General features: G+C 43.8%; 1 protein-coding gene across 3 annotated transcripts in view; it reads left to right on the top strand.

Moving 5' to 3' along the window:
• CCBE1 (collagen and calcium binding EGF domains 1) overlaps positions 1-27,356 on the top strand; it is a 205,529-nt gene extending 178,173 nt beyond the window's left edge. The window contains exons 4-12 of one of the 3 annotated variants that reach the window (XM_084832039.1): positions 3,190-3,324; positions 4,818-4,955; positions 9,091-9,197; positions 12,824-12,944; positions 15,654-15,793; positions 15,882-15,917; positions 18,156-18,191; positions 20,014-20,280; positions 25,530-27,356. In XM_084832039.1, the coding sequence (XP_084688165.1) occupies positions 3,190-3,324; positions 4,818-4,955; positions 9,091-9,197; positions 12,824-12,944; positions 15,654-15,793; positions 15,882-15,917; positions 18,156-18,191; positions 20,014-20,247 (947 nt within the window). In that variant the 3' untranslated portion in view covers positions 20,248-20,280; positions 25,530-27,356. Of the gene's footprint in view, positions 1-3,189; positions 3,325-4,817; positions 4,956-9,090; positions 9,198-12,823; positions 12,945-15,653; positions 15,794-15,881; positions 15,918-18,155; positions 18,192-20,013; positions 21,548-25,529 lie in introns of those variants that run through there. The other 2 variants (XM_084832041.1, XM_084832038.1) reach the window with 2 other exon arrangements.
• Positions 27,357-27,844: the final 488 nt, after the last annotated feature.

Raw genomic sequence — 27,844 nt, 5'->3', positions numbered from 1 at the left:
AAAGGCCCTCCTGCATGTGGCTGCCAATCTCACATTAGGCAGCCGCAGCAGAGAGCCCTCAGAGGAACTTGGGTGGCGGACTGGGACATAGGGGAGAACTGTCAGGGTGGACACTGAGCCCATAGAACCTCAGAGCAGTTCTGATTCTGAGGAGGAACAGCCGTCTGTGGGTGAGGAGCGCGCTCAGCTCTCCCAGGCCCTGCAGCTGGCAGAGATTCCTCCTGCCAGCATTCCAGACATAGATAGCGGTCCTGGGAGTGAAAGAGCGTGGGAGGAGGGCTGGCTGGATGCTCGACGCAGTCACAAAGAGCAACGAGCTATGGAGGGCGCGGAAAGGAGGCGTAGTGCCCGTTTGGCACGCAAGCAACGGTTGCGTCCAGAGGACCCAAGGGAAAAGGGGAGGGACTCTCCCTAGCCCATAAGTTCAGGGTCTGCAAGTGATTCTCATTCAAACGGGAACCAACTGTTTCCAACCCGGGGCATAGGTTACTCTGCAGTTCATAGCCTAGTTGCTGGTGATAGAGTTATTAAGTTGTAAAAGGAATAAAGCCTTGAAAAGAATCCTTTGTCTGTGTCTGGAGTTGGCTACTGGAGTAGACTGAAAGAGGCCGGCTAGGGCCCCCTGACAAGAACATTCTTGATGTTGCTGGAAGCCATTTTGAGCATGGTTTTACCATGGAAAAATGGCATACAAATAAAATGATGATGATGCATCTACTCTAGAGAAAAAATGAAAGAAAAAGATGTAGACACAGATGTAATGTAATGTCTGCTTTGGCTCTTAGAAGGCAGAGCTTTAATTGAATCAAAACTCTGTTTTAGCATCTATGGGAATGCTGTTGCTTTTGCACCTCTTTTGTAATATACATAGACGAGCTCAGCCTGTGCTTCATTTATTAAAGCTTTACACTTACTGTGTGTTATTTGGACAGTCATGTTTTATGGGCCATGCATTCTCTGCTTTGGCAGTCATGGATTGATCTTGTACTATTATCGGCGTTATCCTGCCAAGACAGATGCATGTACTTAACTTGACACACTCTCACTGTGAACCAAGCCCCGCTGAAGTCAGTGAAAGGACTCACCTTGATTTTATCAGGTTGATTTACCATCGACAGATGTACTTGTTTAGCAGCTCAAAGTCTTGGAAATTTTGGCAGCCAGGCCCTGGCCTGATAATGCATTGGGGCGAAACCAAACTGTGTATAAAAATCTTAGCCAGTGACCAAACTCAATCAGTGACTTCACCTATCTTGGCTCTGTTGTCAACACTGAGAAAACACTTGGAATCATCTGCTCTGCAAAGTTGATCTCTGAAATGGGGTAGGAACTACTTTAACAATGAGGAATTGATGATATAGCAGGCTCAGTAAGATCATACGTACTCTGCACAATGCAGCCAGTTGAGAACCAAAGGGGCTTAGTTTGTATGACATAAAGTTGATTTTGAAGGAACACAACAAAATAAGCATTTTTGCTGCAGTTCACAAGAGTTGGCATACATTTTTTCCCCACTTAAATGGTGTATTTCCATATGAGATAACAGTGTCACTTTTGAAGCAGTCAAGGATGGATGGAGCTGCTAATGCCTCTCAACCTTAACTGTTCTAGTCTAGCTCTGTGAAGGGAGGATGGAAAGACCCTCCCCTCAAGGGAAGCCCCAAAATACAATAGTTGACTAGCATCAGTAAACTTTTTTGGCCTGAACTAGACATCACTGGATATATGTGGTGGCTAGAGATGGATGAATCTATCAGTTTCGGTTTCTCTCAGTTTCTTATTTTTCCAATCATAAGTTTGATTCATACCAAACTTTGAGAATTTTTCCAATCTTAAATTTGGTTTGTCCTGATGTTTGACTTTTTCTTTTTTACTTTGCATCAGAATATAAAACAGCAACTCCTCCTCCCTGCCCAGTAATGTGTAGTAATTTGCTGCATGCTGTGACATTATTAATTTCTGAGATTCCCTGTCCTTACAAACAACAGCCAGAAAATTGGAGTTGAGATTTCCAGATTTGGGGGGCCGGGGCAGGAGGGAGCTCCTAGCCAAGGATGTATGGATTTTGTTAAATCTGTTCCATCTGTGTTTCACGGATTGTCAGGTGTCTTTCGTTCCATTCTCTGCTCATTGACGGAATTGGATTTTTTGTACAAGAATTTTGTTCGTTTGCAAACGCACATTTGCACTAATGCACATTAGCACAAATGTATAGCTGCACAAGCGTGCATTTGTGCAGCTCCCTCAAAAGTTACAAAACCATCGGCAGGTCTGCGGAATCCATGTGACTGAGAAAAAGCTGGTCCACTGTGGGATCGGCAGGCCAGATTCACAGAACTCTGATCTCATTTGAATCTGTTCTGGATTTCTCTGACATCCCTCCTCCTAGCACTACCAATTAGAAGGCATCGTGGAGCTATCCTGTCTCTGTTTCCCCTTAACCAATTTTCTGAGGTAAGAAAAATGATGGAAGAAGCTAGTAAGAAAACACAGGAGGGTGGTAAGTGGAAGATGACAATGTCTGGACCCCAAAATATTCTGTGACTAAGACAGGGTGTTGGCACGATAAAAAACCTCATCTGAAAGCACCCCTGGAAACTCACAGCACATTGACATCACAAACCGCTTTTTATTTTACTGCCAGAAGTTGGGCAGGGAGGAGGAGGAGGAGGAGGAGGAGATGTAGGACTGCTGCTTTCATCAGCTGCTACCTATTTCCAGATAATATCTAGCTCTGCCCTGATGCTTCACAGTCTTTGCCACCTGTAAAACACCGATTGGGGTTCTGGAAATCAGTACAATGCAATCAGTACAATGCAATCAGTGATATGTCCAGCAACTCAGCAACACAACACTTGCCTCACAACTACCTATGATTAATTGTCAGCCTAGTGTATTCATTTTAACTAACTTTTCTTTCCGATAACTTTCTCGGAGATATTTTACAGAAATATCCTGAAGATGAAGCAACTGGAAAATATCATTGTCCAGTTTTATTTAATCTCTTTTCAGAGGCATCTGTTTCTTTGCTTGTTTAGACAAAGTTCTTTGTCAAATGTAGAAACCCATTGCTTAGCTTTCTATGATCAATATCTACATTAATAACTTAAAGATAAAAAATACTTTATTTTCCATTACTTTTGTAGCATTGTACAGCTGCTAATGTCAAGCAAATTTCCCCCTCCTTAGACTATGATGTCTGCGCAGATGCTCCTTGTGAACAGCAGTGCACAGACAACTTTGGACGAGTCTTGTGTACATGCTATCCTGGCTACCGGTATGACCGTGACAGACACAGGAACAGAGAGAAACCCTATTGCTTAGGTGGGTGGAAAGGACTGCCCTTAGTATACATCTAAAAATGTACAGATTGGCACGTGCTTCAAAACTAGATAATACAATATTTTGAAACTTGTATGTTTAACTGGTGAAATGCAGCTCTCTGAGGTAATGTGGCTTGCAATAGAACACTGTGGAAATTTGAACTCTTTTTAGGGTGCAATCCTATGCATGTTTAGACTGAAAAAAAAGGCCTACAGCTCCCAGCATGTTGGCTGGGGAATGCTGGAAGTTTTAGGGCTTTTTTCTGTCTAAACAGGCATAGGATTGCACCCTTGGAAATTTTGAGCGTGAATTTGGCTGCCTCTGATGTAGTAAATTCCTGAGACTTAGTTTGATTGTTGTTTGTTTAGGAGAAATTTCAGCACAATTTCTTCTTGCAGATGTTTTTTTCTTACAAGTTAAAATAGAAGCCTAGAGTAAAGAAAGTGATAGCTTCTGGAATTTCCTGTTCTTATCCAAATGTTCTGGCATTATGGTTTGTGGTTTCACAGATGTACATGTAAATTTCTGCAAGCATTTCTCTTTGTGATCCATCCTTTGAGGCTGCAATCCTATACAACAGGCATGGGGAACTTTTTCTTGCCAAGTCCACATTACTTTGGTTGAAACCCGTCAGGCTCTGCATATCATCAGTGGGTATGGCCAGAGCTGAAAGGTGGGCAAAGCTATGGATATGACTTCGTTCAGTAGGCAATAACAACAACAACAAAAGTCAATTGCGTACAGGCATTCACCTTCCCAAACTTGTGCATCGTTCCTTCCATCAGCTTTACAGTTGGGCGACAAAGGTGAATGGAGTAGATAGTGGGCAGTATCCAACTCTATCATTCCATTAGTGCAAATGATGTGGTGCTAGCGGAAACTACGTTCTGAACTATACACAGGAGAAGAATCTAGCTAAAGTTACGTTTGTGCAAGCGTGGTTGTGCCTTATGCTTGTGTGCAATGTGTTGTGCAAATTGTTGTGCATAACTCTTGTGCAACCCACTGTGCAACTGGTTGCACAACCTGTTGCCCATAACTCTTAAGCAACCAGTTGCACAACTGCTTGCACAACCGTTTGCGCAAGCATAATGGGCAACTGTTTGCGCAATGGAAAGATTAAGCAGCACTTGGCTAGTGACACTGTTGGATGGTGCTCTTTATCATGTGTATACCCCACTTTTGAGGCTGTCCTTAAAGGAGTCCCATCTATGAACATAGGAAGCAGCCTTAAACCAGGTCAGACTATTTGTCCATTTGGCCCAGTATTGTCAACTCTGACAGGCAGGAGCTCCCCAACTAAGGTCTTTCACATCGCAGCTACCTGATCCTTTTAACTGGAGGTGCTGGGAATTGAATTTGGGACTGTCTGCATGCAATGCGTGGTCCCTCTCTAAATCCAGTGGAATTAACACAAACCTTTATTTCTGATCACTCTATTTCCTCCTCTATTTTTTTTTTTAAAAACCATTGTGACATTCATCCCCTTTCAGATATTGACGAGTGCACCACAAACAACGAGCCTCTCTGCCCCCACATCTGTGTCAATACCCTTGGCAGCTATCGATGTGAGTGTCATGAAGGCTATATCCGTGAAGATGATGGGAAGACATGCACCAAAGGAGACAAAGGTATTGTTCCTTAAATTAGACTGGGCCAAGGTAATCTGCTGTGGACACAGAAGCTATTCAAATAAAACAAATGGAAAGCTCCAAGCCTCGTTGCTCAGAAGAAAGTGTGGTTAAGATCAGGCATCTTTGCTCCAGAGCAGTGGCTTCAAAACTGTCATTTTTATGTTTAACTGTGGAATATTTACACTTTACCCAGCATGCCACACAAATCCAGAGGAACAGAACATTGCAGACACTTTGGGGATGGCGGATTCCATAACCTTTGAATGCCTAAAATCTTGACAATCCTCTTTTTATCCAGCTGTGCAAATCACTAAGTATTATCCTTGCCATTCTAGCACTCACTCTGCCCCTGCTATTTCTGCTCAAACCCACCTTCTAAAGTTAGGGAACTAAATCAAAAAGTCAGTTTGTGCAAAATGAAATGGTCTGACTTCGTATGGGCACTTTGGTCTCTCAAGTTCTCACTACAACCTTTTAACCCGACAGGCTGGAGATCGAAACTGGAAACCTCTATAAAGAGCATAGAAGCCCCATATTGAAGCTCAACCCCTTGACCTGCTTAGATCCCCTGGCACTGCCCACACACATTTCAAGCCTCCCTTCATAATAGCTAGAACTTAGTCATCATAGTCCATTGATTTCTGTACCACATTTTCCACAATACACTGTGCTCAAAGCGGTTCACAAAACAAACGGTGCAATCGCCATGATTATAGTACATTGCAATACAACATTAACTCCATCACAGCCCCTTTAGAAGATGTCAAGTTTAAATAAGAACAAGACCTGCAAGTAGGTCAGTTTAGAATATCCAGTGCCCATATTACATATATTCACTTTGAGCAATTCACTAAACAGTTCACGTTAAGACACCTGACAATAAGAAACCTCGTCCACATCAAACTCACAGCAAAAAAAGGGAAAGGAAAAAAACCCAAAGCGCTTCAAGCAGCCCACCCTCAAGCAGCAGAAAGAGACCCTCCTCTCAGCATGGGCCCAAGTGGCAGCATCTTCCTTAGGAAGGCTCCTAGGGCTGGGGATGTGGCAAGGCAGGGAGAAACAGCCAAGCCCAGATGGCAAAGACAGTAGGCAGTATCCAGTGGTGCTTACACCCGCCCCGCCCCCCAATTCCCTTCTGCCCCCCCAATTACCTTCTGCCCCACTGATTCCCTTCTGCAAGCAGTGGGTCCTGCCAATTCTGTTGCACAAGCAGGACCCACTGCTTACGCAACAGAGATTTAGCGCTTCCTAAATGCTCATTTCTGGATCAGGACAGGCCGGCGAAGCTCCCTTATGCAAGTTCTGCTGACCTGGCCCATTCCAGAAAGAAGCTCTTCAGCTAAATCACCGTTGTGTAATGGAATCGGCAGGGTGCAAAAGTATCGGCAGGGGTGTAACCTCCCTGTTGGATACAGCCCACGGTCTCTTTCCCTTGTCCTTTAGAATAAATCATGCTGAGATTCTCCACACACTGAATCTTGTGTTCAATACCAATTTCTGTGCTTGTGTGGTTTAAGCATCAAATTGCAGCATACGCCAACTTTGTCACCTACTAATTCCTTCCTCCAGCAACTCTAAGGCCCTCACTCTCTAAGGAGGTACAGTGGGTGAACCCCCCAATTGACCCAGTGCTGGTTTTGGACTCTGCATCTAAACATTAAAGTTGACAATGTATGTAACCTCAGTGTTCTGCTGCACAACTTGACCAATATCACTGACTTTGGAAGAAAGACTCCAAATATGGACTGGTGACATTCACAACAGAGGTGGGCTTTGACAAACCAGGGGTAGAACCATGGAATCATTGAGGAACAAACGAAGACATGAATGGATTCATTTGTACATGAATCCAATTCATGGGAATAAACAGCAGGAATTACCTTTGGTCTGGAATCACAATGTATGAATTCCTTTTAGCTGGAATTTCAGTCCACCGCATCGTATAGAATAACAAGATATTCTCCCTCTGGCTCTTGTGCCACTGCTTTGAAACAACCTACTTTGGAGTGCCATCCTGTGGCAGATATGAGTCCCTGCACCATTGCAAAACTACAAACCATTTATGTTATAATAACCAAACAAGAATAGCTGCCGCATATTGCAATGTTTAGGTCACTGAGGCAGATCTTCTGGTAAATTCCTGCTTATAGACAATGTTAATAAAATACTAGTATCTTGCCCTGTCTCCAAAAATAACACACATTATGGAGAAAATTAATCTGTGTGTGTTTATTCTGCAGCGCCAAAGAAATGGAGACTGTCTGCCTACCTTGGCTTTCAGAGACTGATTTTGATTTGCAGGTTTGACCATGGGGGGGGGGGACCAAGCAACAGAGCATCTTTACAGAACGATTATCTTGCATATTTCAGAGATGGTACAGCACAGCCACATAATCAAATGATAAACTAAACAACCCCCATAAAAAGAGTGCACCGCGAACACCTTCAGGCTGCAACACCCAGCTTAAGTGAGACAGGATCTTCAAGCGTTAAGGTTCAGCAGATGTACCGCCCCACCCAACAGTATTGTCTTAGCAGCAGCATTTCTGGGCCCGTTAGCTTACTGGGTAAAAGGGAGCTGACATTAGACAAGAAAAGGCCGAACTCATATACACAAAGGGCTTTGACTGCCCTAGCCTGCCACACAAGGAAGAATACGTCAACTGATCTGTGGCATCCGCTTCATATGTTGAAGCTGCCAAATAATTGTTCCAGCTGTCACAATAGAGACACATAATAAGCCCCAGCAGCACTGTTGGGCAAGGTGGCTAATAATTCAGGGGTTTATTTGTCTCCCATACTTCTCCTACAGAATTTGGTACAGAAGTAAACACTCTGAGAATCTCAGCCTTCATTTCTATTAGAACGAAGGTTCTAGTGCTCATCATTGTAGAGAAAAGCTTAGGAACATAACAGTCATACTAGTCAGAAGCCAGATTTCCATCCTTCCTCTCTGTCTTAAAAACCATTTGGGGAGGGGAACTGAGGGCTGCCCTGTGCATGCTTTACTTGGGAGTAAGCCCCAATGAACTCTGTGCATCAGATCAGGCTGGAAATTGCATCATCTGGCCTGAAACTGACTTACAGTGAGATCCTATACATGTCTACTCAGAAGTAAATCCCATTGTTTTAAGACTGCAGCCTACTGGGGCTAATTATATCCTGTATGATGCATATATAGGGAGGGTGGGAGTGGGGGTTCTGCCACTATGCAGTTGAACTGTACAAGCAAAGAAACTGGTATTGGAGCCAGACTTCAGTATCCATAGAATCACAGCTTTCAGATTTTGAAAATTTAACTTTCTATCCCTCAAGGCTATAGAGACAGACATGAACATGTATGAACAGCTTTGAGTTGGGGGAGAGATAGGAGGTGGAGCAGGATTTCAAGTGGCCTCCCATGACTTCCGAAACAGAATTTTTAAAAATTGCTAAAGGTACATAGGTTACACAGGACAGGCATTAATTTTGGGCAGTATCTTGATTATTAGTGCAGACAATACACAGCCTTAAGTGTATCTCTAAGTCTTAGAGTTCCTTTTTTGAGTTCCTTTTTTGTGACTGCAGTTCTGAATCTTTACCCCAACTCTCTGGTCTCAAGAGTCCCATTGTACAGCAGTATAACCAGGGATGATAAAGACTGCTTTTGTGCAAATTGCAAGCCAAAGGTCTCATTGCATGGGATATTGGCACAATTTATGGTGTATGAAACCTGGGCCTTGAAGGAGGATTATAAATCACTGTGGATCCATACATTTCCTATACAGTAAAGACTCAGATAAAAGTAGAGAGGTAAACACTTTTTTCCCCCTCCTGCAATATAAAAGGAGTTTTACAAAAGGCATTAAGACCAGCTAACTGGAAACAGCTGCAGCTAAGCCTGTTTGCAGCGAGCTCACTGTGGACGTGTCCAGCCTTTCATGGTGATTCACAACTGGAAAAGTTGTTAATACCAAGGGCACCTCTTCCTCCCACAGAACAGCCAGGAAGGAAAACTTCAAAGGCTTGTCCCCACACAGCTTTCTTTAGCATGTCTCCTCCCTGCTCTGTTTATGTCCCTTATTTTGTAAAGAAATAAAATGTATTGGAATATTTTATCTCTCTCTCTCGCTCTCTTTCTCTCTCTCTCTAGCAGGGTTTTCTGAGAAAACTGATAATGTGGTGAAACCGGGGGCATGCTGTGCCTCCTGCAAAGAGTTCTATCAAATCAAACAGACGGTGTTGCAACTGAAACAAAAGGTATGAGAGGTGTGTCTTTTCTTTTCTTTTTTAAGGATAAGGCATTTGCCAGAAGTATGCATAGCTTCATTGTAAAAGTTTATATACGTTTAGCACAGGGGCGAACAACAATCGCCGCTGAATTTGCAGTGGCGGCAGCAGTTGGCTTTCCACCGAATTCGGCAGTGCAGCAGAAGCTAAATAGGCCATTTTTTGCTGCTGTGGCACTGGCAAATTTTGGCAGCAGGGATACAGGCTCCTTCTGGGGCACAAGGAAGGAAAATTGGCCCTCGGGCCCCCGGAAGTTGCCCACCCATGATTTAGAGTAAGAGCAGTCCAGCAATGGGATTAATTGCCATGGGAGACTGTGGAATCTCTTTCCTTGGAGGCTTAAAAATAAACAGCACAGGATCGCTTTAGGATGCTTTCATACAGGATAATTCATATAGTTAATCTGATTTAGGACTAACTAATGGGTAGGCCTAGAACCACATGATCCAATGGGTCCCTATCGATTGAGTGGTCACTTCCACAAGAATTGCTTGAATCTGTCTTCGTGTTTCCCACATCTATGGGACAATGCCATACTGACCCACATAATCAAGCTGCGCCGTTAATGTTCTTTTACATAGCATTTCCTGGTGTGGGAGAAGCTAAACCAGGCCCAAAGGCCTAATCCAGGCTGCTGGGCTCTCCAATCCAGCCTGTGGAGCTTCTTGGGGTTCCTCCAGGGGGCAAGGTTGGCCTCCAGGTGCCACCCCGGTGGGAATCCCCACTGTTCTCTCCAATCTCAAATTATCCCTGCCGTTATCTCAGCCACTCCCTCTCCCAATTGGCTGCTAAAACCTCAAAGGTGAGAGCCGGGATGCTAATCTGATTGATTTGGGGGACTTACCAGGCAGGAGTGGATTTTTTTTTTCCTTTTGGAGGGATGTGCCTGTACCACAGTGAAGGCAGTGCAGTTCTTCCTGTCAGCTGCCGTTTTGTTTCACCAAAATTCCCCAGATGCTGCATTGTGTCAGGGCATTTGGGGGGGAAATATAAGCCCTGCTGAATCAGACCAAGGGTTCATCCAGTATCCTGTTCAAGCCATGGCCAACTATCTGCCTGTGGAAAGCCCACAAACAGTACATGAGTGCAACAGCACTCTCCCACTCATGTTTCCAAGCAACTGACATTGAGAGGTATTACTACTGGAGGTAGTATATAATCATTATGACCAGTAGGCACTGGTAGCCTTATTCTCCATGAATTTGACATGCCTCCATATGACAGCCCACTCAAGCTGCCACTGTTCTCTCCCCCACAACCCCAGAATACACTAGAATGACATTGCTATGCTGTACATGGGGCATTATGGGGAAATAAAATGGCGGATGACAGCCACCAAGAGGAGCTGTCTACCTAATGGGGGTAAGCGTAAACTGGGTGGTGAAATGAAGGGGTATTTTGTGTGGCTCAAGCCTGATAACCTAATTATTCCGGACATGTCTAAGTGTCCTCGGAAGCTTATTAAGAGTTCCTCAGTTAGAAGATCAGTAAGGATGGTCAGGTTCTCCTGGCAAACAGGTTGCCCTCCATCTCCAGTGTCCCCCCGCAACGTGCAGCCATGGTAGAATGCTGGGTATGTAGTCTACAGTACACTCTTAGCTCTCATGAGGTGACAGTAAAGCCCACTACTAGGCCTGGGGAATACTCTGTGTGAACTTGAGAGTGAGCCCTAAAATGTGCCCCAGGATTCTCTGTAACGCTCAGGGGTTCTATGGCGAACATGCCGGAAAGGGTTCCCTGGTGACAGAAAATTCCAAAAACCACTGGCTTGTTCCTTCTTCCACCCCATCCCCTTGACAGGATTTCAAAACTAGTCAGAGGGAGCCCTTTGCCAACAGAAATAAATAACAGGCAATCTAGGCGTGCAAGTAATCCCATGTGTGGAAACGTTCTCTGTGCACATGTGCTTATTCGGATGCATGTACGTATGCGTTTAATTAGAAGTAAGTCTTAGAGCAGACCCAGGCAATCCATCTCCAAGCCAACTCAGCAACAGTTTCTGCAAAAAAAAAACCCTCTCCAGGTTTACAACATGAAATGCAGGCCACGGCAAGAGGCAGATCTCATCTCTGTGACTGTTGTCCCTTTTGAAAGTATCCAGTCAAGTATTTACGTCCTCACGGGAAAATATTCATGCACGAAGGAATACTGGGTGAGATCATTTTCAACAGTGATTCCAAGCCTGAATCAAGTAGGTGGAATGGAATAAAAATTAGGTCAGTGCATGCTAATGTCTGGCTGAGATGATAATACTTGACATCAAAAAAGTACAGGGCTTGGCTCCAAAGTCCACAAGAGGCAGATGCTTCTTTCCAGGGGACAGCGATGGGTGAGCTGACTGGAGTGAGAGTGGGTGGGCCAGCACACATTGCGTGGACTCCAGGGACAGGTTGACTCAGCATGTTGACATCCGTTGTTGCCCTGATGTGTCCTTTATTATAGTCACCTATGCTGTCTGTTAGAGATAAATCAATGAGTTGGCTATACAACTAAAATTGCACACGTATACACGCTCAGCAGGGGGGAGAAGCTGTTCTCCCACTGTTAAGTATTCTGACCCCTTGGAACCGAAAGCACCACAGCACATGCTTTGAATGCAGAATATCCCAGGTCCAATCTTGGGCACCTCCCTTTAAGCCATCGATGGTAACAGAGTTGGGTTGAACCTCTGCCGAAGGCCTTGGAGAGTTGCTGCTAGTCAGAGTGGTCAGTAGGTAACTAGATAAACAAATGCTCTGTGTATAGGGCAGCCTTTCCCCTTCATGCAAAATATTAATGTATGTTGCCATGCATCTCACTTTCCCTTTTGTACTTGAGTCCCCAGATGAGTGCAAAACCCATCCATGTGTTTCCCTTAGTCTAGACAGGATGTCCAGAGCTTTCCTCCCATTGTGAATAGCAGGTCTGGAGGGCCCCAATTCTGATTCGGACCATGGCAGAGGGCAAAGGGTTAAAGCCCCCTTCCGCCCCTGCCACAGTTCCAGTCCAATTCAGGCCTCCCCTGCGGCAGCTATTTGTGAAAGCAAAATGAACTACAAAATGCCAAATGTCACAACTAGTTTGGCTGTGTGACTCAGCTGGGATTTGAATCCGGAGATAACTCCGTAACCTTGTCCCACGAAACAAGGTGAGGGGTCAATTTTCACTAAATTTTTAGAGATCAGGTGTGTATAACCATGAACAAAATATACGTGCCCCTCATCAAGTGTCAGGGATGCACGCCTGTAGAGTTCCAGATTGTTGCTTGTTGTTTATTTGATCATATTTGTATGTTCACTTCCTGCATGTCCTCCAAGAGGAGGGCTATCCCATTTTATCCTCGCAATAACTTTGTGAGGTAGGTTAGGCTGAGGGAGGATGAGTGTGTTACCTGTGGGACAACCACTGTGTTTCCCAGTCTAAGTCAAGCATGCTATCTCCTCTACCATTCTGGCTCTTCGAGGTTACAGAGCTGTGGACTTGGTAGCTGAGTCATGAACTGAGGGTGATGCCTGAAAAAGTTACGTGCTGACTCATGGAGTCAAATACAACAACCCGACTAGATATCATTGAAGATGCTAAACGGTTGTTGGCTGATAGCACTTTATTTATTGCAGGTGTCTTTGTTACCAAATAATGCTGCTGACCTTAGCAAACCAATCACGGGGGAAAAAGTACTTGCATCCAATGCCTATATACCAGGTCCTCCTGGACAACCAGGTGATCAGGGTCCTCCAGGTAAGGCAGTAAAGTAGTAGACCACTCCTACATTTAAATGATTCATGAACACTCATTTTAAGTTTTATATATTTATCACATTTGTATCCCAAGCTTCCCACAAGGAGCTCATCTCAAGAGCAGCAATGCATCTCCCTTAATAATTAGGGTTTCCCTTCTTCCATCTGGTTTTTGCCATACCATGAGCTGTCCAAGGTGCTGTAAGCTTAATTTCTTCTATTCTCCTAACTGAAAATCATCCATTCCCAAACTATGTAATTGACAATTAACTGGAAATGTTCCTTGAAAATCTCAACCTAAAAGACTATTACTTGTGTTCTTTATGTTCATTCATTCAGGAGAAACAGAGAGTTATAATGATTATTACTGTTTTATTATACTACACAATACATATAGTATTGTATAGTATAATAAAACTTTGCATATTTAGTCAATGATCTGTTTGTTAATGTTCTTATTACAGCATAATCTTATTGTTGATTTGATCTCATTTTGGCCAAGATACAGGCAGATGATGCAAACCTTTGAGCAGATGGTTACTAGTCAACCTCCACTGCAACTGATTGCCTGTACTAAACATTCACAATATAGTGGATTTATCTGAGCTATCCTAATTTTGAACATGGCACTATTTGTGAATATCAAAGCAAACTGTACTTCCTTTTGAGCCACATATATATGTTCTGACCCAGCAAGGGCGATACTCACATGGAAGCAGTTTTCACCCACAAATTCATTTGCTGTACAGCGAACCATGTGCACAGGCTGAATACAAAACCCTTGCCCACATAGCTACTCTGTTCCTAAGCCTGGGTGGGCATTTTTTCTCAGCCATGCTGGCCTTCTATTTCTGTTTACAAAGTTGGGCTGCTGTGAGCATTCTATAGCTGATGCCTAACAGATAAGAAGCAGATAAGATGTTTGTCAAGCCACCCATTTTTTACTTCTTTCTTTTGGTCAATATTGCTTGCTCTGCTTCTAGTTCATCATTAAATTATGCAACCAGCATTCTGGGACAGATCCAAGAGGAGACATATGTAAATAGAATGACTGGTGATAGTAAATGCTAGATGGGCCATTTTTGGCTGTAGCACTCTGACTATGGGAGGCTCACCTGGTGGCAACTTTGCTTTGTTATGAGCATCAGACAGAGGCCTTTTTATTCACACCCTTTCTAATGGCCAAGGGAGTGGGGGGCTATGGTATTTCTGGAGGAAGTGCATTCCATAGTTCAGGGACACAACACAGGAGGAAGTCCTTTCACATGTTCCCAAGAAACAGACCTCTGTGGGTAATGGGCCTCTCCTCCAGATCTTAACACCTGGGCAGGTTCATAGCAAGACAGGCTGTCCCTTCGATAGCCAGGGCCTACACCATTTAGGGTTTTAAAAGTTAAAGACAACACCTTGAATTTCTCCCAGAAAGCAACTGACAACCAGTGCAGGTCTTTCAATACAGGTGTAATATGGTCCCATTAAATTAATAATAACAATAGGCCACATCAGGTAGAGGTGTGTGTGTGTGTGCGTGTGCTTGTATACAGCTGATGAGAAGCCTGCATCATGTTCCAAGGAGCCCTGGTAATAGTCTGAATTCAACTAGCCAAGTGTGAGAGTGTCACTGTTTTAGGATCCCTCCCAACAACTGAGGTTGACACCAGCTAATTTTTATTTATTTTTATGTATTTATTAGATTTATTAGCCGCCCATCTGGCTGGCTACCCAGCCACTCTAGGCAGCATACAATACAAATAACAAAATACAACATAATCAATATAATCAACTGAACAAAACAACGTTGCTCTAAAAAACCCTAACCCACCCCAAATGCCTGCCTGAATAGCCAAGTTTTCAGAGCCCGGTGGAAGCTTATCAAAGAGGGGGCATGGCGGAGGTCACTAGGGAGGGAATTCCACAAAGTGGGGGCCACCAGAGAAAAGGCCCTCTCCCTAGTCCTCACCAGCCTAGCTGTGCTGGCTGATGGGACAGACAGAAGGCTTTCCGAGGCCAATCTCATTGAGCGGCATCCCTGTGTTGCTGGAGGCACTCCTTAAGATAGTCTGGGCCGGAGCTGTATAGGGTTTTAAAGGTCAATACCAACACCTTCAATTGGGGTCGGAAAATAACTGGTAACCAGGGCAACTCCTTCAGCACTGGAGTGATGTGATCTCACCAATGGCTGCCTTTAATCAGGCGGGCGGCCGCATTCTGCACCAGCTGCAACTTCCGAACCATCTTCAAGGGTAACCTCACATGGAGCTCATTACAGTAGCCTAGGCGAGAGGAGACCAGGGCATGAACTACCAATGGGGCAGATGGTTAGGGAGGTAGGGGCGCAGCTGCTGTATCAAATGGAGTTGGTACAGTGCCGCCCAGCTCATGGCCAACACCTGAGCCTCCATGGACAGCTGGGAGTCTAAAATGATGCCCAGGCTGCGGACCTGGTCCTTCAGGGGCAGCCACACCCCATTCAACACCAGGTCAACCTCCTCCAACCTCCCCATGACTCCCACCAAAGGTATTTCAGTGTTGTTAGGGTTCAGTTTCAGCTTATTCCTTCCCAGCCAGCCAGCCCCCCTCCCCCATGTCAAGGCATGACTATTCCCCATTGTTGCCTTAGGTCAGTCCCATTCACCAGCCACAAACAGCCTTCCATGCAAAACTGTCTGAGGACCCACTCTCAGCCTCAACTGTCTTGTCTTGTTTGCAGGAGCTGCAGGTCCAAAAGGGAGTCCTGGATTTCCTGGATCTCCTGGTCCTCCAGGTTTGCCTGGCCCCAGAGGAGCAATGGGGCCTATGGGGCCATCTCCAGACTTGTCCCATATTAAGCAGGGCAGGAGAGGCCCTGTGGTCAGTATTCTGTCACCATACCATAAGCACACATAGTCTGTTGGTCATGCCATTACTTATTTTTGAGGACCATTGTTTTGTCTTACAGGGTCCCCCGGGGGCACCAGGAAGAGATGGAACAAAGGTGAGCATGCAAATCCCCGTGCCCCACAAGCAAGTATCTTGCCATTTCTTGTACAGTGTCACTCCCAATCCTGTCAAGTTGGGAAGAGGAAAGGTGGTGGTGGGGTGCAAATGGAAGGTGAATAAAGTCAAAAGTCCAGCTGGCCCATCACAAGGAACAGCAAACAGAGCCCCCTTGTTGCTAAGACCATAGAAGCTTTTATGCTAGGCAGGTGTACCACATGACCTGCCCTCTTGCTGTTAGAAGGCTTCCTTGCTAATCTGACCTGTTTCCCTGGTGTTCCCTCCTTCAACCAGAGTTGATGGTGATGCTGAATCTCCACCTGATATCCCTGAGGTCTCATGCTCAGGCCCCAATGCAGACCCAAACCATGATATAATAATGGAGCCGCAATGCCATCCCTATTAAGCGTAGCACTGTTTCTGCTTCAGCGCAGGCTTGTGCCGTGTCTCCTTTACAAAGGTCTGGGGACAAAGGTTCCACATTGGGTAGCCTGTAACGTGGTCTGTCTGTTCAAATTACTTGGGAGTATTTTCAGCCTAAATGTATCATGCTGAAACTTGATTCCGTTGTTCATTTATTAGGTGATTGTTTTGATCTGATCTACTCCCAGTCCTGATGCATTTAGTTCTCCCCCTCCCCCCAAGTTTCTCCCTGCTAAATCAACGTATAATTAATACCACAAATAAATGAACTAGTCTTATTGTTTATAGGGATAACAACTGTGCACATATTGGGTTGGCCAGAAATTTGTTTTTGATATAAGAGACTGTTTAGTGTTTATAACACTGTTTAGTGTTTCTGGATTCAGCCCTGAGCCTGGATGCCCAGGTTTCAGTGGTGGCCAGGAGTGCATTTGCACAGTTGAAGCTAGTGCGCCAGCTGCGCCCGTTCCGTGAGATGTCTGACCTGGCTGCAGTGACGCATGCCGTAGTTACATCCCGTTTGGATTACTGTAACAGGCTCTATGTGGGGCTGCCTCAGAAAAGTGTTCAGAAACTTCAGCTGGTTCAAAGAACTGCGGCCAGACTGCTGACTGGGGCTGGTTACAGGGAGCGTACAACTCTCCTGTTAAAACAGCTTCACTGGCTCCCAGTCTGTTTCCGGGCACAATTCAAAGTGCTGGTTATGTCCTATAAAGCCCTATACGGCTCGGGTCCAGGTTATCTGAAAGACCATATTCTCCCTTATGAGCCTACTCGTGCCCTGAGATCTTCAGGGGAAGCCCTTATCGCCATCCTGCCATCATCTCAGGCACGCCTGGTGGGAACGCGGGAGAGGGCCTTCTCGGTGGCTGCCCCAAGGCTCTGGAACTCCCTTCCCAGGGAGGCGAGAGTGGCACCCTCCTTGATATGTTTTCGTAGGCATGCAAAAACTTTTTTGTTCCAGCAGGCCTTTGGGGATAACTAGTCTGGACCTGGGAAAATGCGACGTCTGGATACCATTTTTATTGTTCTGCTTGTCTTTTAATGTTTTAATATCTTTATAATTTTAATATTGATGATTTAATTATATTTTTAACTTTTATACAGTTGTATTTATATTTCCATTTATAGGTTTTAATTGTAGCAGTTTTAACGTTGTAAGGCTGCCTTGAGTCCCAGTATTGGGGAAAAGGCAGGATATAATAATAATAATAATAATAATAATAATAATAATAATAATAATAATATATGCCTATGATCCATTATTTACTGCCTACTGTATATTCTTTGTCATTTCTTTAAGAGTTTCTTCCCACTCTTGAATAACCTTCAAAGCCTGGTACAATTTCTTGATTTGAATACTTGCAGAAGATAAATATTGTAGTTGGAAATATGATAGTTTAATTTTGATATGTAAGAAATGGTAAGTGAAATTAATGCTCCTCACTTAGTAGTATGGAAATCATGTTGTACTCAGTAGGTCTTGCTTCTCAGTAAACAAATTTAGGATTTGCTGCAAAGGTTATTTTTGGTAGGTAATCCAAAACATCAACTCTTATGCAAACAAGTTCACTGTGTAATCTGGCCCAAATTAAAACTAATGGCTACTAAATCTGCAGTCCCATCGAGGTAAAGATGCATAGGATTGCACAGTATGTGATTTTGAGTGGTGAAAATGAGAAGAGGTTCTTGTAGAGCTGAAGGGACTTATGGTTTGATCCCAGTTGAAGCAAGAGTCTCCACATAGAATAGCACTACACATTATGGTTCAGTTTTAATCCATGCAAATTAACCAAAGTGGTGTTTGTTACAGGGCGAGAGAGGTGCACCAGGAGAAAAAGGGCCACCTGTAAGTATTATATCCAATGCCAAGACAAATTTCATCTGTCAAGAATGGGGCGGTACCAAATAGCTTAGGGCAGGGCATTGGGGCACCTGCATGCACACCTGTGCACACATAGGCACACACATCCCAGCAATTCTGATACAGATCACTCTTTCCTCCCTACTAGCAGCAACAGGAAACAGCGACCTGTATGAGAATTGCTTGGGGAGGAGTGGAAAGCTGGGAGGCGGGGGCGGGCATTTGCAGCTCAGAGGCTGTGGGTTGTGCAGCCCTGGCTTAGGGGGAGTGACTGATGAACTGTGTTCATCATCAAGCCACGATAGAATTCGCCATGGTTTTATTCCTATATAGTTAGGGCCACACTACATGTTACCCTAACATGTGGTTGCTTCCCAGAGTGGTAACCACATATCTGTGTGTCTCCTCCCCCTTTGTAACATCTAATAGAACTTTTCCATGTCCTGAGATCATGATGTTCTGTGGTTCCCAGCCCATATTCCACATCATTATCTGGTGGTGGTGGAAAGACGCAGAACATTGTGATATCAGGACATTGGTAAGTTGTATAAACATTACAGAGGGGGGAAAGGAGAACTAGATGCGCAGTTGCAGTTTTCATCAGCAGTCATGCGCTCAGGATAACATCTACTTGTGAATATTTCCTCTGACTTAATGGGGCCCAAACAGGCCTCACCACCAATTAACCTATACAGCATAACAGTGAAAGATTATACAAATCTGTGATAAAAGCAACATGTCAGTCCTGTCAATTTTCATTGAGTCTGTGGGCTGCTTCACTCATTGCAAGTGTGCAAGGTTTTGCAGGTGCAGTGGTCATCTCTGCATTTGCATCCTTTGGATAAAAGTAACATACCAGTTTTTAGCATGTAGATATCAGCATGTAGATCTGTATGCCCAAGAATTTTGAATTGCATAGTTCATATGTGCATCTAATGATTTACGTTGGGAATCTCTCCTGTATCTAGAAAACTCTGCAAAACAAAATATGTGGATTGGCATTAAGATGTCTTAAATTAAAGCAAACTGGTTAACTATTTTGTGGGTTACATCCACTAGCATTATGAAGAACTGAGTCTCATATTACTTTTTTTTCTTAATAAGTATTAAATATTCTAATATTAATAGCCATGTTGAAACAAACATGCCTCTCAAACATGAACCCAACCTGCCATTTGCTTTGGAATTGGGGCTCTGATACACATACAGAGTTCCCTTGCCCTCAGTGGCTCTCTGCATTTGTTTCAGTGGAAGATTCTCTTCTGTACATGTATCTCTTTGCCCCTTGCACTGCAGTCAGTGGGAGCAACTGGCAAGCTCAAGAGCAACGTGTGTGCTTTAGGGCTGCTACAAAGTACATGCAGAGCTTTGGGTTGAGGAAACGATTGAATAGTGGTATGAATGTATATAGGTTTTTTGCCGCTCCAAATAAAGGCATTCTGTACTTTTCTCTTTAAACAATTCTTGTTATTATTATGTGATAGATGGGGAAGAAGTGAACATCACAAAAATCAGCTGCCCTCAGTTCCTATATGGAGCTAGGTTTTTTCAGCCCCTTTTCATTTTTGTGGCATTGGAGGTGTTTAACAACAGGGCGGCATAGAATCTTACACACTGAAACATACCTCATTTGAAATTTGCATTTGGAGGAAATTCAGATCAGGATATTTTATTTCAGATTTTTCCATTTCATTATCCTTCCATGCCTCTGTGATATTAACCTATCCGAAATGGGTGCTTTGATAATATAAGCCACTAGGAACATGTAGAACTAGAAACTTAATTGTCACATTTTTAATATTTCTAGGGGCCACCAGGTTCTTTTGACTTTCTGTTGCTGATGATGGCAGACATCAGGAATGACATTGCTGAGCTGCAAGAGAGGGTGTTTGGGCACAGGACTCATTCATCAGCAGAAGAGTTTCCATTACCTCAGGAATTTACAAACTATCAGGATCTGGTGGATCTGGGATCTGGCGAAGACTACAAACAAAGGACTACATCAACAGATTCCAAATCACGCAGGGAAGGCAATCATTAAAAAGAGTTTGTGCCTTGGAAAGAGTAAAAAATGGTAGGGTAGTGATCCACAAGTCACTTAAGTCAGCACACTTGCACATATCCCAGCTTACCCCTGTGGAAACAAATAGGAAACAGGACACTGTACAGATTTCAGTGCAATTGCCACATTCTCTTCCTTAAACATTATGAACAGGACCAAATTAAGAGCTGAAAGAGATGATCAGCTGCTGCTGGAATGTACCAGTTCAGATTGCCAGGCAGGGGAAATTGCGTATTTGAATGCTCTCCCATATAAAAGCAAACTTCCTTGCATGTAGAAAACTAGATTCCATGCTGGACTTTTCCCTGACATGCTATCTTTTGTGTGCAGGGAGTCATTTGTTTTTGTTTTTTAAGATAGAGATCATTCAAATATTTGACCTCATTGCTGTTTGAAGTGCTACAGTCCAACAACATCACATGAGTCTAGTGATCGTGTAACTCCACTCTCAAGACCAAGAGGCACCAGTTCTGAAGCATGTTTCGGGCCATTATTTGGCTGTGACCCATGATTCCCACATCTTGTTCTGCCCACTTCCACATCTGGAGAAAGGATTGTGCAAATGCAGCAACGAACACCTCCTCTCTGCATAGCCTTCCTCCTATCCCTTATCTTCTGCAGTGCAGGCAGTATGCTCCTCTTCTTGTTGACCAAGATATCTGTATATTCTGAACTATTCTACATCCCAGAGCACAACCCATTCTCCTTTGCCTTGTGAAGGGTGAGCTGCTGCTGTATTTAGTATTTTAAATGGCAGAGAGTTGTAAAAGAGCTCAGTGTAAGTAAGTACCAATATGGGCATTTGCTGCATGTTGGGAAACTCAGATAATTTTGCCATGTCCTGGACCTCATTTTGCTCATTGCCCAACTCCCTGGCTTACATAATGATGCTGGTGGAAGTGGAGAGCAAGGAGTTAGTACACCGTGGAGTTGAAAGTAATTGTATGCTTTCTCAGCTACACTATTGCAATGCCTTTCCCTTCTTGCACCAAGTTTATAGGGTATGCAGTACAGGGAATGGGACTATCTGCATTCATGCAATTGTGTAATGTTAGCACAGGTGGGAAAAATCCCGTATCTATATCAGCAGGTGTTCTGGAGCAGGTAAGGGTGCTCCAGTTGCACCAGTACAACTTTCTGTGGCCATGTGGACCGTAAGCTGACTTAAGTCCAAGCACTGCAGCTTAAATGGCTTGTCGATTGCACTGTTAAAAAAGAGTTGTATAATATTTTTTTTTAATGCACTGATAATGTATAAAGTTATATATGTATTTTATTGACCGAAGTTTCTCTCTCTATTTTCTGTACATTTCCATCTTTACCAGAGATATTTACTGGCAGTCAACTCAGTTCAGCTGTATGTATTGGGATAAGAACTAGCCCCAGAATTAGATCTAAATTTGTACTTCTGACAGATTCTGTTTTAGAGCAAAACATGCTGAAGGTGGATATCCTAAAGTACTTTCAACTATGGCTGCATAATTTGTAGTTAATCGGAAAAGTGGCCTTTCCTGTTTCTCAGTAAAACAGTGACGTTTGGGGACAGCAGGGGGGAGGGGGTGGAAATCAAGTGATCAACTATCAGTGTTATCAGCCAGTTCACAAATTATATTTTCCAGCCATAAGATGACTACCTTATATGAGCTTCAGTTTAGGTGCAATATTCACGCAAATACATAATAATCCTAAGCCAGAAATCCTCGTAACAGCAGTAGTCCACTTTTTCGTGTAAGAGTTTCCCCTTTGTTGTTGTTGTTGTTGTTCAGTCGTTCAGTCGTGTCCGACTCTTCATGACCCCATGGACCATAGCACGCCAGGCCTCCCTGTCCTGCGCTCTCTCCCGGAGTGTGCTCAAGTTCATACTCATTGCATCGGTGATGCTATCTAGCCATCTCATCCTCTGCCGTCCCCTTCTCCTTTTGCCTTCAGTCTTTCCCAGCATCAGGGTCTTTTCCAGAGAGTTTTCTCTTCGCATTAGGTGGCCAAAATATTTGAGCTTCAGCTTCAGTATCTGTCCTTCCAATGAGCAGTCAGGATTGATTTCCTTTAGTATGGACTGATTTGACCTCCTTGCAGTCCAGGGGACACGTAAGAGTCTTCTCCAGCACCACAGTTCGAAAGCATCAATTCTTCGGCGCTCAGCCTTCCTTATAGTCCAGCTCTCACAGCCATACATTACTACTGGGAAAACCATAGCTTTGATTAGATGGACCTTTGTCGGCAAGGTGATGTCTCTGCTTCTTACTATGCTGTCTAGGTTTGCCATAGCTGTCCTCCCAAGGAGCAAGCGTCTTTTAATTTCATGGCTACAGTCACCGTCTGCGGTGATCTTGGAGCCCAAGAAAGTAAAATCTGTCACTGCTTCCATTTCTTCCCCTTCTATATGCCAGGAAGTGATGGGGCCAGATGCCATGATCTTCGTTTTTTTAATGTTGAGTTTCAAACCAGCTTTTGCACTCTCCTCTTTCACCCTCAACAAGAGGCTCTTGAGATCCTCTTCGCTTTCTGCCATTAGGGTGGTATCGTCTGCATATCGGAGGTTGTTGATAATTCTCCCAGCAATCTTAATTCTGACCTCTGAATCAATTCTGAAATGCTGATCGCTTGTTTGGAAGGAGGGAAAGTTAGTGCCAGTATTCAGTTTCCCCCAGCAGGTGACAGTACTTATAATTAATTTCCAGCGCACATGGAATGCAAGTTCACAGAGAAAGTCCTTCACCTGTTGACAACAGCACAACCTGTTTCCCCTGCAGGCCCAATGCAGGATCAAACTGAAAGGATGATGTGCACATTGAAATTGATGTCTGCACATAAATTGGCCTATCTGTAGCAGGGTGTTAATGTATTTGTATATACTATTAAGTGTTCCCCACTCCTCTGAATGGTGAGACATCCAGTGACAGCATGGCAAGGTTTCGTTTCCTTTGGATGAGAGAGCAGTGGAGTGCAATATTTTCTTTATTTCTACCTATCAGGGTGTTGTAGCAGCAGGTTTCTGCATGAGCAAGAAGATGGACCAGAGAACATTTGAAGTCCCTTCCGACTGTATGGGCAGTATCCAACACTGCCTCTGTGCTAGCAGAACAGACTACTAGCACAACAGGAACTAGCAGTTGTGGCATTACTGGTCAATTTCAGAACAGGACAGGTCAGTGTAGCTCACAGAAAGGACCTCCCCTGACCTGCCCCAATCCAGAAATGAGTGTTACTGCTCATTTCTGTTGTTGAAGAACTAGTAGTTCCTATTGTGCTAGAGGTGGGCCTTGCTGCTGTGACTGAATTAATGGAGACTCGGCAGTTGTGTAGGATACTGCTGTATCATTCTGTGAAAATACAAGCAGAGCCTACTGGAGGTAAGCAGACCCCATTAAAAAAGTAGGAAAAGAGTTGATACTACACCAGCCTTCCACTCCAGCTTTAGCTACCTCCAGATAAAAACTCTCATGTCTCTCTCTTTGTTTCTCTTTCTCCACATCCAAATTTCAAAACTGCTCCCACACTGTTTCTCTAGCCCTCCCGTTATGAAGGACAGGGACATGAAACAACATTAAGGGTGTGTGTGTGTGTGTGTGAGAGAAATCTCTGAGCCCGATCAGGCAATTGAAACCATAGCGACATGCCCATTCACAGTAAAATGCCCAATCTCGTAACAATACAGCGTACTTTTTGACAGGGTCAGGAGCCTTTTTTCTGTTGAGGGCCACATTCACTTGGGGGCAATCTGTTGGGGGCTGCATGCTGGCAATGGGTGGGGACTGAAAAGTAGCTGGGGCAATCCCCTTCTCTCTCTCTTTTCCACTCTTTCTTTCTCTCTTTCTCTGCCGTCCCCTTCCCTCCTCACTCTCTTTCCTTCTGACACCCCATTTTCTCCCTCCCCTGCCACCTATTGGACTGTTGTGGAAGGGACAAATTGCTCTTGTAAGAGGTCTGCAGAGGACTTTGGAAATCAGGTCAAGGGCCACAGGTTACCCACCCCTGCTTTATGAGGAAGCTACAGAATACAACATTCTGCTTTGTTATATACAGTCAGGGACAGAAATATTGGAACAAGGGTAACTGTTTTGGCAGCTGGGCTCTGTACACCACCACATCGAAGTTGAAAGGAAGGCAACACACCCAGATGGGAGCAAAGTCAGGACTTTCAGCTGTAATTCAACAGGCTTGACAAACGTGGGGCACTAACCATTCAGAAAGTATGCCAGTGGCATACACACACACCCATCGTTGGTGGCTCATAAGTAATGGAACAAACCAACATCATTTCAGACTTAAGGATCGCCTTTAATACCTGGATGAAAATCCTGTGCAGTCAATGACTGCCTGAAGTCTGGAACCCAAGGACATGACCAAATGCTGAGTTTCCTCCCTTGAGATGCTTTGCCAGGCTTTCACTGCAGCTGCCTTCAGCTGCTGCTTGTTTGTGGGTCTTTCTGGCTTCAGTCTTGTCTTCAGTAAGTGAAAAGCATGCTCTATGGGGTTGAGATCAGGTGACTGACTTGATCATTGAAGAACATCCCACTTCTTTGCCTTCAGAAACTCTTGGGTAGCTTTTGCTGTATGTTTTGGGTCATTACCCATCTGCAATATGAAGCGACATTCTACCAGTTTGGCAGCATTCGGCTGAATCTGAGCAGAATGTATAGCCCTATACACTTCAGAATTCATCCTGCTGCTTTTATCAGCAGTCAGGTCATCAATAAACACCAGTGACCCTGCTCCATTGGCAGCCATACATGCCCATGCCATAACACTGCCTTCACCATATTTGACAGATGATGTGGTATGCTTTGGATCATGAGCTGTTCCTTTCCTTCTCCATACTTTTATCTTCCCATCATTCTGGTACAAGTTAATCTTGGTCTCATCAGTCCAAAGAATCTTATTCCAGAACTGGGCAGGCTTTTTTAGGTGTTTGCTGGCAAAGGCTTTCTGTTCTTGAGTGTTACCAGTGGTTTGCACCTTGTTGTGAAGCCTCTGTATTTACATTCATAAAGCCATCTCTTGACTGTAGATGTTGACAATGACATGCCTACCTCCTCAAGAGCGTTCTTGACCTGGCTAGATGTTGTGAAAGGGTTCCTCTTCACCGTGAGCAGAATTCTGCGGTCATCCACTTTAGTTGTCTTCCGTGGTCCTCCAGGCCTTTTGCTGTTGCTGAGCTTGCCAGTTAATTCCTTCTTTTTCAGGATGTTCCAAACTGTTGTATTGGCCACTCCAACCGTTTTTGCTATCTCTCTGATGGGTTTATTTTGTTTCCTCAGCCTAATGATGGCCTCCTTCACTCGCATGGACACCTCTTTGGACCTCATGTTGGGAGTTCCAGTGAACAGCTACCAAATGCAAATGTGACACTCAGAACCACCTCCAGGCCTTTTATCTGCTTGATTGGTCATGGGGTACCCAGGAAACAGGCCACACCTGGCCATGCAGCTGCTTGTCAGCCATTCCTTCCATTACTTATGAGCCACCAACGATGGGGGGGAGGCCGTATGCCACTGGCTGTCCTTCCTGAATGGTTAGTGTCCCACTTTTGTCAAGCCCCTTGAATTACAACTGAAAGTGCTGACTTCGCTCCCATCTGGGTGTGTTTTCTTTCAACTTCAATGTGGTGGTGTATAGAGGCCAACTGCCAAAACAGTTATCCTTGTTCCAATATTTCTGGCCCTGATTGTATATGAAGCTTTTGCATGACTAGGAAATGTCACATGTGAATATTGGTTCTCAAATGATGCTGGATTTAAGCCACTGTTCACTTATCATCTCTGATCAAATTCACTGTCATCAAATTACTGATCTATGTATCTGTGGTGAAATACAGACATTCCTGTAGTCAGTTATCTTTCCATGTTCCCTTTCTAGTTTTCAGAGTCAGTTACAACATGTATAGTGTTCCAATTTAGTGCACACAGGAAAGACATTATGGCTGGTCCATAGTGGAAAAAAGAATATACCTGTGTATATCCCCTCATATATCTAAGCACTGGTCTGAGGATTGCGTTGCCCAAAGGATTTCAAATCACTTGTTTGACTTAGGGGAAATCTTACCTGTATTAGTCTGCTTCAGTGTACTTAATATTTTGTTTTCATATGACGAAATTCAACAAGATGGGGCCAATCCAGTTGCATATTTACTTAGATATAAGTTCCACTGAGTTCACAGAGACTTATTCCCAGGTAAGAGAAGGGATGTATGGAGTATGTAAAATCAGTTCCATCTGTGTTTTGCAGATTGTCAGGCACCTTTTGTTCTGTTGTCCACCCATCAATGGAACTGGATTTTTTCCCCCAAATTTCTGCATTTGCACAAATGTGCATTTGTACAATTTTGCACATGCAAAAAGGCACAAATTCCCCCCAAATGTGCATTTTCAGTCTTTAGGCTATGGGGGAAATGTGCATTTTTGGCTGGGTTTTTTTTATTTTGTATATTTTTCAACAACAAAATTTGCACAAACTGGTCCACAGGTCCACGAAATCCACCCATCAGGGAAAGCCAGTCCACTACAGAATCCACAGGTTGGATTCATGAAAGGCCAAACTCACTTGGTTCCATTGAGGATTTCTCTGACATCCCTAGATACAAGTGCATAGGATTGCAGCCTTAATGTGTACATATAATCTTAAATTCAAATACTGAAACATTTTTGCCTAAAGCTTTCCCATCTGCCATGAATCAATAGAAAAAAAAGAAATGGTATCACACCATGACTTTAGAGTAATCCATTGAGATCTTAATGCAATCCCTCTCTGAGATCATCTGTAATCAGGCAGACAATTCACTTGGAATTTCTCCTATACTGCCTGACAGTAATGAGTGGATCTGCGGCAAGAACAAACCAATTCCCAATAGATTTGTGCCCAATCTCTCTTTGAGGTCGTATTTCATGGTAAACAAGCAGAAACAACTGGAGGTTAAACATGATTTCATTCCTTGCCCCATTTTTATAAAAGACACACAGCTTTGCCCCTTTGTACGTGTTTAGAAAGCTATACAGCACACAATTATTTATAATAATTATATGAAGTACTAGAGAGTGTATGAAACTGTGATTATACAATGTATTTGCAATTAAAGAATATTTTTTCTTACATTGGTGTTGGCTTATATTGTCTCTTTCTAATGTTTTATAACAAGGCCTATAAAGACAGGACAGTCAGACCAACTAAACAGGGCTACTTTAATTCTGCATCTCTTGGATATGCTCAGTGTTCCGCAAATACTTTTTTTTCTTTTTGCTGTCTAGCACTTCTACAATTTTTCTACAATGCTGTAGAAAAATGGAGTGGTGGGGGGACAAGTTCTAAGAAAGGCTAAACATTAGGAATCCATCCTAACTTGTGCATTGAGCAATTTGCAAGAGTGGTCTCACATCAGCAGTATTATCACATTTAGAAAAGAGTGTTCTTGGAAGATCATATGGCTGCTTCTATTAGGAGGAATTTTTGTGTGCGTCAGACTTGTTTCTTACCATATTTAATTCTTTCAGAAGGAATGACAGGATAGAAAATATTTTAAAGCAAATTAATCCAGTCTGGGACATTTTCCCCACCAGTTCTGGGCATCACAGTTTAAAGA

The sequence above is a fragment of the Heloderma suspectum genome, chromosome 2 (assembly GCF_057233095.1).
Source record: "Heloderma suspectum isolate Gila_16-S chromosome 2, 16-S_ref, whole genome shotgun sequence".
NCBI classification, from domain to species: domain Eukaryota; kingdom Metazoa; phylum Chordata; class Lepidosauria; order Squamata; family Helodermatidae; genus Heloderma; species Heloderma suspectum.
This window is presented reverse-complemented; position numbering and strand designations above follow the sequence as displayed.